The sequence below is a fragment of the Musa acuminata genome, chromosome BXJ1-5 (assembly GCF_036884655.1).
Source record: "Musa acuminata AAA Group cultivar baxijiao chromosome BXJ1-5, Cavendish_Baxijiao_AAA, whole genome shotgun sequence".
Classification (NCBI taxonomy): domain Eukaryota; kingdom Viridiplantae; phylum Streptophyta; class Magnoliopsida; order Zingiberales; family Musaceae; genus Musa; species Musa acuminata.
In genome coordinates, this window is record NC_088331.1 from 39,130,788 (window position 1) to 39,140,940 (window position 10,153).

Consider the following 10,153-nt stretch of genomic DNA (forward strand, 5'->3'; position numbering starts at 1 on the left):
TAAATAAATATTATGTAAAGTGGAGCTTGTTGTTCTGAGTGGTTTGTGTATTTCTTTTAGGTTGGTAAGTATTTTTAGGTTTTTAGAGTCAAGGATACAAATTTGACAACACTTCTATATATCGAAAAGACACTCTAAAAACTAGAGCTTGATTATTTTGTAAATACTCCATCTATCTCTAGGTTTCGATCGGGGATGTGGAAAAAACACTTTTATGTACTTTCACGATTTCTTTCAAATTTTTTGAATAAATAAAATTTTTTAGAATTTATATGAGAATTTATAGAAGACGAACTGAGTTAATTCAATAGATCATTTAGCTTTAGTTTGTTTGAAGAACCAAACTATGTAAAAGTTACAGGAGAAAGAAAAATCTTTGATTAAAAATCAAAGAACACATAGATTTTTTACTATGTGAGATTAATTAATTACAAGTCCACAACTCGAGTATAAATTCATATATATATTATTATTATTTCTTATCTTCTCTAGATTTACTAAAATGTCTAAAGTATTTTCTCACATCTTTCTCTCCATCACAATCTGGAGGAGATATATGAGGTATTTATGGAATAAAGAAATTATATATTGACTTAGAATTCTTCTGATAGCTTCAACTTCAACTGTATCTTCGATGTAGACTACAACTGGGAGTATGTTTTTCTGGCAGATTATAATTGAAGACACTGCAATCCGTGCATCCACACCTCTCGAGCTGCTTTCATGATATCATGGCACCGGGAGCGACGACACATCACGCAACTTGCTCTTCGCTTCACCACCTTGCAAAGACTTCCATGGAAGAACATGACAAACCCACCTGTATCCATCGCTCAGGTCTCTCCGTGCAGTGAGGTAGTAGAAGACTGCCACTTCCTGCTACGTTCAGAATAAACCTCTCTGTGCTCCTACCAAGTGATGCTCGTGCTAATCTATAAAAGTATTTGTCACGTAGACGGTATGTGGTCGATCGGCATCTGTGCTTCCTCGGGGAAAATTCAACCCGGCATGGCAGCAGACTCATCTCTTCGAGTCGATGCCAGAAAAAGAAGCTTTTCACGTTGACTGGGAAGCCGAGGGGCTTGCATGTGAGGTGGACTTTCCGTGAATCCACATGATATTTTAATTCCTTTTGGGTTGGTGTCACCTAACTCTCGAGCTCACAAGAGATGAGACGGTCAGCCATCGGCAAAATAAGATATATTACGGATATGATTGAATTTTGATTATAATTATTAATTAATTAAAAATAAAGATAAATTATTATAAAAATTTTAAATAAGATTATTTTGATCGAAGGGATTCTCTTAATTAATTATTATAGATTTTTTTTATTTTCGACTATAGATAAATATGATCTCTTAGGGACCATATATATATAATATATATAATAATTGGATATGTGGATTATATGAATGTATGAATATGTGACATGATTGAGAGATTACATATCTTCTCTCACGTGTGTAAGTTTAATTCTGTTTGTAAAACAATATCACTATCGATTTTGGATCCGACGATAGTACGTTTATAAATCAAATAAAGATTTTCTGAGTAGCATCGTATACATCGTAAATTTAGATATATTATTATTTGATTTTATATTTTGATATTAAAATTATTTACACAATCATAACATGATTTTTATGCTTATATCCTCTCTAAATTAATGATATTACGTACCTCAAATCCCAAGTGATAATAGGAATGTAGCAATTGGCAAACACAACACCAACACCTTATCTTATCTTACAGATAAATATGATATAAATAATAATTTGTATATCAAAGTTTTTTAAAATAATAATTTACCAATTTTTTTAATATAATAATTTGTATAATAATTCCAATATTTTTGTGGGGGTAAATCGGGCTTAACCTTTTGCCTCCAAAATGGATCCATGTGCGGCTGACCATTTGACCATGGACTTATCAGTACCCGAAAAAACCAAATGCAGTCAAGAGAACCTTTTTGAAGTGAGCCACTATGCCATGAACATGTGTTGGCACTTCAATGTCTCACATTTATTTCAGCCACAAACGGCGTGTAATTGGTTTGATCAGGTAATTAACCTGACTTGGTCCTTTGCATGGAAAAGTATGACCGGGAAGAGAGAAGAGAGGTGCCTTGTCGCGTCAGAAACTTGAGATGGAAGGGCGCATGGAGAGAGTCACAGCGAGTGTGACCGTGACAACATCACACAGCACCGCCAATGTACCCCTGTTTCCACGAAGCTACAAAGCGGTGACATCACCTTGGACTCGTTATCACACGTTGGCAATTGGACGCCGTGATATATAGCCGACGGACGCCTCATGTGGCTTTGCGAAGCTAGGGTGGATGAAGGAGAGGAGGAGGAGAGCAGATTTAGGGTGGTGAAACCGTGGGAGAGAGAGAGAGAGAGAGAGAGAGAGAGAGACGATGGGCAGGGCTCCTTGCTGTGACAAGGTGGGCTTGAAGAAGGGAGCATGGAGTGCGGAGGAGGACAAGATTCTGGTCGACTACATCCAGCAACATGGCCATGGAAACTGGCGAGTGATGCCGAAGAGAGCCGGTAAGTCTTGACTTGAGTACGTGATTAGCTTCGTCATGCATGCTATTGCGTACTGAGACGGTCGGACCAACTCTCTTCAGGGCTGTTGCGATGTGGGAAGAGCTGCAGACTGAGATGGACCAACTATCTCAGGCCGGACATCAAACGAGGAAACTTCACCAAGGAGGAAGAAGATACCATCATTAGCCTGCATGGGGAGCTTGGGAACAAGTAAGTTGATCATAAGCCGGTCTCTAGCATTGTTCATGTTCTTCCTACATCCGTTTCATTTACTCCGATAAAAGAGGTGATGTGAATCTTCTCCTCCTTTTCGGACACACACAAAAAAATGCATCCTTATCTCCTTGCACATAAAGATCATTGCCACGAGGATCACATGAGCACTGGATATGCAGATTCGTACACGATATTCCATGTTCCCTCTACGGCAGATCTGTTGTCTGTCAGACGAGGAATCAAAACTTGTGATTAGGATTCGATAGAGTTTCTTACGCAGTCTTCTGCCTCCCTGTCCACAGATGGTCTACGATTGCGGGAAGCTTGCCGGGCCGAACGGACAACGAGATCAAGAACGTGTGGCACACCCACTTGAAGAAGCGCATGGATCCCAAGGAAGCGACGCGTGCGCCCAAGAGGGAGAGGAAGAGGAAGAAGAAACGTGACGCCAAGGACAAGCTGGAACCGGAGCAAGAAAACCAGCGGCCGGACGCAGACGCAGCTCGTCCTAGTCCGAGACGCGATGACGCAGGGCTCGTCGAAGTGTCACTGGAACAGTCCTACAGCGGCTTCTCGTCCGCCGCCACCGACTCGTCCGTGATGTCGGGAGACGCTACCGTGGACGCCAAGGACGAGAGCTTCACCTCCAAGGAACTCAAAGAGATCGACGAGAGCTTTTGGCTGGACGCGTTCGCCGTCGATGGTTCATTGCAACTCCCTCCTGCAGCAGTTGCAGACAGTGCGGCCTTCAGCGACGACATGGAGTTCTGGCTGAAGGTGTTCATGGAAGCTGATCATTTAGAGGACCCGTCGCAGATGAATCCCGCGAATGTCCATCTGAACTAACATCGATTCTTCCGGTGTTGTAGATTGCTCGATTGCCAAAGGTGTGTAGTGAAAATAGCCATTGAAGATTAGACTTGATGAAGGATTGGAAATAGGAATAAGACACTGTAAAATATTATGAGAACTGACACTTACCATCTTATTGCCACAAATCAATGTTGATTATGCTATATAATATATCAACGAGGACAGGAAATGGTTGGCCGCACATCGAAATCTCAAGCACAAAACATCTTTTTTAGCCTGAGAAATCTTTCGTGTACATCTGTGATCTAATCAGTGTTCCTCGAATCAAGATTTTCCTCAGATCGTTTATACTATCTACAATCTGAACCTTCCTCTTAGATTTCCACGGAGATATCAAGTAATCTAACATCCTTTGTAGCGCTGTCTCATTCCTTCTTCGTCTTCTGCTTCTAATAAAAATGAAGCTTTTCATGATCATCTTTTTTTATTTTTGGTTCGGTTTCCTGAGGATTGAGAGTAAAGACAAAAGAAGAAGAGATGGAGAAGCAGCAACAGAACAGAAAAATAGAAGACGATAACGAGAAAATAATTAAAAAAAAAAAAGAATTCCATTTCCTGAGGGATGAGAATAAGTAGCAAAGGAAAACAAAACAAATACAATATAACAAATGAAAATAAAATAAAATAATAATTAAAATAGACCACCGAAAAGAAAAAAAACTGATGAAGGAAACAAAGTGTTCCTTTTGCAGTATAAATACTAATTCTATAGTGGCTTGGGTTTATAACGGGTGATTTAGGTAATATCATGTAACGGGTGATATAATTGTAACGCTATATAATGGAAACCCCCCAAAAAACGGCACGTGTAAACAACGTTATAATCGTTCCAACGGCCAGAGGTAAACCGTTATATGGACTTCAGTCCGTCCTGTTTCCCAGGTTTTCGAGAGCCGATAGCCCCCGAATCCTAATCCTCTAATCCTCCTCCGAGACATGGCGACGACGACGACGACGATCGTATCCCGGTGCCCATTGCTTCACTCAATCGGTCAGAGAGAGCCTCACAGTGATTCCGGCGGCTCCACTGGGCCCCTCTTTCATTAGGTATCCCAGCGAAACTTACCGTTGGCTTGTTGTGACGCTCTTTTGGGTGTGATTTCTAGTGTTACTTGATCTCCGGCAGGTTCTTTGGAAGACCGACGAGTCAATTACGGATAGTATGTATGGCGTCGTCTGCTGCAGGGAACCCATACGAGAGTGGTGATGAAAACCCATACGTGTTAGCACATATGTTCTCCAAATTTATCAGTCCAAGCTGCGCGACTGTTTGTAACGATTTGGTGGCAGATAAAAGGGTTTGATATGGTGAGACTGCATATACAAGAAAGCGTAAGGATGCAGAGCGAAGGGGAGATGAAGTATATGTTGCCAAAGTAGGTTATGAATTACTAGTTTAACTTGCGCTGCGGTTGTATGGTATCTTAAACGAGCTTGTTTTGCTGTCTTCATTGCTTCTAATTATCTGCTTACTGTGTTTAACATGTTATCTGTACTCTTTATTACTTTTCCTGTTAATTTTGCTTGGTAACTGTTACGGAAAGTAACTTTTTAGCCGTGACCCCGGGGTCGACGCCGCTGGTTCAAGGCTCCAAATGGCTAGGTTCAGACGTGGTTCCTCCTTGGGATCCTGAGATGGCGGATGCAGTGGGCCTGGCTGGAAAGCTCCGCCATGCCGAGAGGGCTCAGCTACGGTCGCGTACCTGATGCGCCATACTGCGTGTCGTGACATTTGGGGCCCTCCTTCTAGCGTGTCGTGACATTTGGAGCCCAGCTACGATCGCGTACCTGCACACAGGTCGGGTCGGCAGCTCGGCCCGACCCCTCCGACGATCGAGTTAGCGATGTGGAGTGGAGTGTTGGGTGAGGGAGCCCCCCCCCATTTCGTTAGGAATCAGGGGGTATTTATAAGCGGGTTTGATGTTACCTGATGCGCCATACTGCCAGAGCAGGGTCGTACCTCTGATGGCGTCTGTCGCTGTCGTGGTCGTTGCGTGGAGGGCCGAACTACCGTAGGGTATGGGGGGTGTCAGTCAACGCCTCCCCCTGTCTTGGCTGATCATGGGGGTTCCGCCGGGGGGGTCGTTTGGGTACGTTCGGTATGGGCGCGTGTCGTGTCGTTGTTAATGCTCGTTCTGGGGCAGTGCGCCGCGCGAGACCTTCGTCGCGGGGGGTGTGTTATGTTGAATCCGGGGTGTTATGTCAAATCGATTAACTACCCCTATCATATGCCCCACCCGAAAGGAGCTATGCATCGGTTTTGCATGTAGGGAGTCCGATGCATGGCTTCCTGCTTCAAGAGGACCGTTCATGCGGATCCGAGGGGCACGACACAGGCGGGCCGGCCGCGCGAACGCATCTTGAGCAGCACGAGGCCGAGGCGCGCAACTTAGTCAGGAAGCCGAGCAGAGTTGGACTCGGGGGCAATGGAGCCGATGAGGGCCGAGGAGCACAGCGCAGGCGGGGTGACCATGCAGGTGTGGTTTCGGGAGTCGTAGAGCCGAGCGCCGAGGAGCACAACGCATGCGGGGTGACCGCGTAGGTGTGGTCTCGGGATGGCGCAGAGCCGAGGGCCGAGGAGCACAACGCAGGCGGGGTGACCGCGCAGGCGTGTCTCGGGATGGCATAGAGCCGAGGGCCGAGGAACACAATGCAGGCGGGGTGACCGCGCAGGCGTGTCTCGGGATGGCGTAGAGCCGAGGGCCGAGAAACACAATGCAGGCGGGGTGACCGCGCAGGCGTGTCTCGGGATGGCGTAGAGCCGAGGGCCGAGGAACACAATGCAGGCGGGGTGACCGCGCAGGTGTGTCTCGGGATGGCGTAGAGCTGAGCGCCGAGGAGCACAACGCATGCGGGGTGACCGCGTAGGTGTGGTCTCGGGATGGCGCAGAGCCGAGGGCCGAGGAGCACAACGCAGGCGGGGTGACCGCGCAGGCGTGTCTCGGGATGGCGTAGAGCCGAGGGCCGAGGAACACAATGCAGGCGGGGTGACCGCGCAGGCGTGTCTCGGGATGGCATAGAGCCGAGGGCCGAGGAACACAATGCAGGCGGGGTGACCGCGCAGGTGTGTCTCGGGATGGCGTAGAGCCGAGGTTGCGGGGCCCGGCCGGAATGAAGCCGAGGCCTTCGCCGTAGGAGGGCTGCGGCCGAGGCGGTGCTTGGCCCTTGGCTGGCGATCGGTTGCGGCCGGGGATTGGCTGTCCGAACGTGCGCGGGAGGCCGGGTCGCTTTTCTTCTGGGGAAAGTAAAGGGCTCCCCCCCCTTTAGGGACTACCGGTTTTTGAGGCTGATATGATTGGGCGCCTTCGCACCGCGCTGCCGCTGGCAGCCATGTCATACTGCATTTATGGCGAGGTGATGCTCTTTGTTTTTCGAAGCGTTTTTTGGGGAGACGAGGGGTTGCGTTTTGGCGGGGCGTGGCCTGCTTATAGGTAGCCTGAGGTTGGCCGCTGGGGTTTCCCTCACCTGTTTTCATCGCGCTACCTCGTGCACCCTCACTCGTCTTGCACCTATCGTCCCTTCTTTCTTTGCTAAAGGTTAGTGAGAATGGCGTATTCCTCCTCCCTTTCGTCCTCTTCGAAGGCCGTGGAGACGGCGACTTCGTCGAATCCCGCATCGTCGTCTGATGAGAAGGCGACCCGGGCCCTTGAGGCCCTGATGTGGCCGTACGACCACGACTCCACCGTGGGCGAGTCGTCGTTGAGCCTCCTCCGGGATCGTTATGGTATCCCGGAGGAGTTCGTCCTTCATGCTCCCGAGCCCGGTCAACGTGCGTATGACCCAATTCCTGAGGGCTTCGCCCTTACCCTAGATGCTTTCGAGGCTGGGCTACGCCTCCCCTTACACCCCGTCATAGTTTCGTGTATTTCCTGGTGGCGCATCTCCCCGTCCCAGATGGCGCCGAACTCATGGCGCTATCTGGTGGCGTTTTTGGGGGAGTGTCACTATGCCCATATAACCCCGACCCGTGCCCTCTTCCTTTCCTGCTTCCGTCTTACCAAGGGGTCGGGGGGCTACTATCTGTCCGCCCGAGCGGGTTTCCGGGTGAGCGGGGCCCCTTCCAGCAATAAGGGGTGGAAGGAGCGTTTCTTTTTCGTCAGCCGCCCGGGAGATTGGGGGTTCGGGATCCGCTGGGGGGCGCGTGTGATAGACAACACTGTCCCGGTTTTGGACGACGAGGGGCGTCGAGAGCTCCAGAGGCTTAGAGAGATCCTCCCGGCCTCCCGAGCCATCCGGAACATGTCCGAGCGGTGGTTGGCGGAGGCGGGTCTCAGCCCGGTGCCTTTAGGGGTTCTCATTTCGCTCACGGGCTGCCCGCTTAACTGATGGTTGTTTTGGCCTTCTCTCGCAGAGATGGTGCGTCTCGAGGCCCTTCGAGGGGGAAAAACTTCTTCGGCCGCGTCGGGCCGTTCGCCTGTCGTCGCCAGGGCGGGAACGAGGGAGGCCCCCGTGGACGTCGAGGCCGGTCAGCCCCGGAAGAAGGCACGGGTGCTTCCGAGCGATGGTCCTGAGGTGGTCCCGGCCTCAGTGGAAGGTGTCGTGGCGCCGGCGGCGGGGGCTGCTGCAGCACCGGCGGTCGAGGGCGTCGTAGCGCCGGTGGACCACGCCGCGGGGAGTCAGGAGGAGGGCACGGCCGGTCCGAGTGGTCGTGCGGTGATGGAGGCGCCTCGCCAGCCCTCCATCCGCGAGCTTCTTCGTCTTCCGCTCGGGAGAGAGGACGAGCCTTACTTGGCGCGGGAGGTGGGCGCTCTTCCACGCGGTGCGGCCACTGACCTGTTAGTGGGCCAGTGGGACGGTCTCACCCGGGGCAGCCGGGTGTGGGCCGACGGCGATTGTGCGGCCAAGTTCGTCCGCGGAGGGTTGCATCCCGACATAGCTCGGGATTTGTACACTTTATCCTCCGAGGCTCTGCTTAGCAAATCTGCTAAGTCGCTGTTGTGGGTAAGTGTTGCCTCGTTGCTCCGCTTGTGCGTTTTTAGGACATGCCTGATTTTGACCTTTCCCCTTCCCTAGGGCAACCACTATGCCGCTGCGCTGATGGATCGCGTCTGTGACGCGGGACGTGTCATTGCTGCCTTGAGTAGTCGCAATGCCGAGCTCCGAAGGCAGGCGGACGAAGCGCGGGCTGGAGCGGGCCCTGAGCCAATCGCGGCGGCCGAGCAGCGTGCCTCGGACTTGGAAGCGGAGGCGGTGCGCCTTCAATCTGAGCTCCAAGCATCCATGGAGCGGTCCGCGGAGTTACAGGCGCGGCTGGAGACGTCGGAGGGGCGTAATACGGAGCTCCAGACGAAGTTGAGAGCGTCGGTGGCCGAGGCTTGTTCGGCGAGGGCGGACTCCCTTGAGCTGCTCCGACGCCTCGAGGAGTCGCGAGCCGAGGCGCGGGGGGCCTCAGAGGCTCTTGACGCCGAAATCTGCCAGAGGCCGGGGAGGGAAAAGAAGCTAATCGAGGACTACAAAGATTCCCCGGGATTCCAGCTCGGCCTTGTCCGGACCGGGCGGGTTTCGTACGAGTACGGGTATCGGGTTGCCCTTGCTCGTTTCAAGGTGCGCAACCCCGGCTCGGAGGTTGTGGAGGATCCCTTTGGTTCCTTCCCTGAGGACCTGGACGTCGGTATGCCAGCCGATGTTCCCTTCGACGACAGCCCGGATGCCCCCGAGGAATGATGATTTTTGTACTTTTTTGCTTTGTTTTTGTAACCTGCTTTTTGAATAAACATGATCTTTCTCTTCTCCGGTAGACTGTCTGCGTCTCGGCACGACTCTATCTCCAGCCCAATCTTTTTTCTTACGGAAAGTATTTTTTGAGATTTTGGGCGTTCCAAGTCCTTGGCAGGGGATGGCCCATCATTGTGGTGAGTCGGAATGTTCCGATTCTGATGACTTCGGCCACCCGGTATAGGCCTTCCCAGTTCGGAGCTAACTTGCCTTTTGCCCTGGTCGGGTCGCTGACTTTGGTCCTTCGTAGGACCAGGTCGCCTAGTCTGATGGGCCGGGGTCGCACCCTTCGGTTGTAAATCTTTGCGACCGCCCTTTTGTACGAGAGAGCTCTTACATTTGCGCTGGCGCGCCGTTCTTCCAGCAGATCGAGGGCTGCTCGAAGTCCTTCATCCGAAGCCTTTTCGTCGTAGCTTCGTGTCCGGAGGGTGGTGATGGCTACCTCAGGTGGCAGGACAGCCTCAGTTCTGAACGCAAGGCTATATGGGGATTCTCCGGTTGCGGTTTTGGGAGTGGTGCGCAACAACCATAGCACGCTGGGGAGCTCATCTGTCCAGGTCGATTGGGCTGCGGACACTCTTCTTTCGAGTCCATCCAGGATGGACCGGTTGGTTACCTCCGCTAGCCCGTTGGTCTGAGGATGGGCCACCGAACTGAACCTCAGTTGGATGCCATGATCGGCACAGAACTCCCGGAATCTTCTACCGGCAAACTGAGGTCCATTGTCTGTGATGATGGCCTTGGGCAACCCGAACCGAGTTACTAGGTTCTTCCACACGAATTTCTCCATTTGA

At 51.0% G+C, this 10,153-nt stretch overlaps 1 protein-coding gene across 4 annotated transcripts in view; it reads left to right on the top strand.

Annotated features, from left to right (window-relative positions):
* Window positions 1-2,328: 2,328 nt before the first annotated feature.
* The window catches only part of LOC108952797 (transcription factor MYB4-like), a 34,118-nt gene continuing 26,293 nt past the window's right edge, over window positions 2,329-10,153 (top strand). For all 4 annotated transcript variants that reach the window (XM_065183850.1, XM_065183849.1, XM_065183847.1 and 1 more), the window contains exons 1-4: window positions 2,329-2,555; window positions 2,636-2,765; window positions 3,074-4,691; window positions 4,771-5,020. In XM_065183850.1, coding sequence (XP_065039922.1) covers window positions 2,423-2,555; window positions 2,636-2,765; window positions 3,074-3,617 — 807 coding nt within the window. In that variant the 5' untranslated portion in view covers window positions 2,329-2,422 and the 3' untranslated portion in view covers window positions 3,618-4,691; window positions 4,771-5,020. The remainder of the gene's footprint in view (window positions 2,556-2,635; window positions 2,766-3,073; window positions 4,692-4,770; window positions 5,021-10,153) is intronic.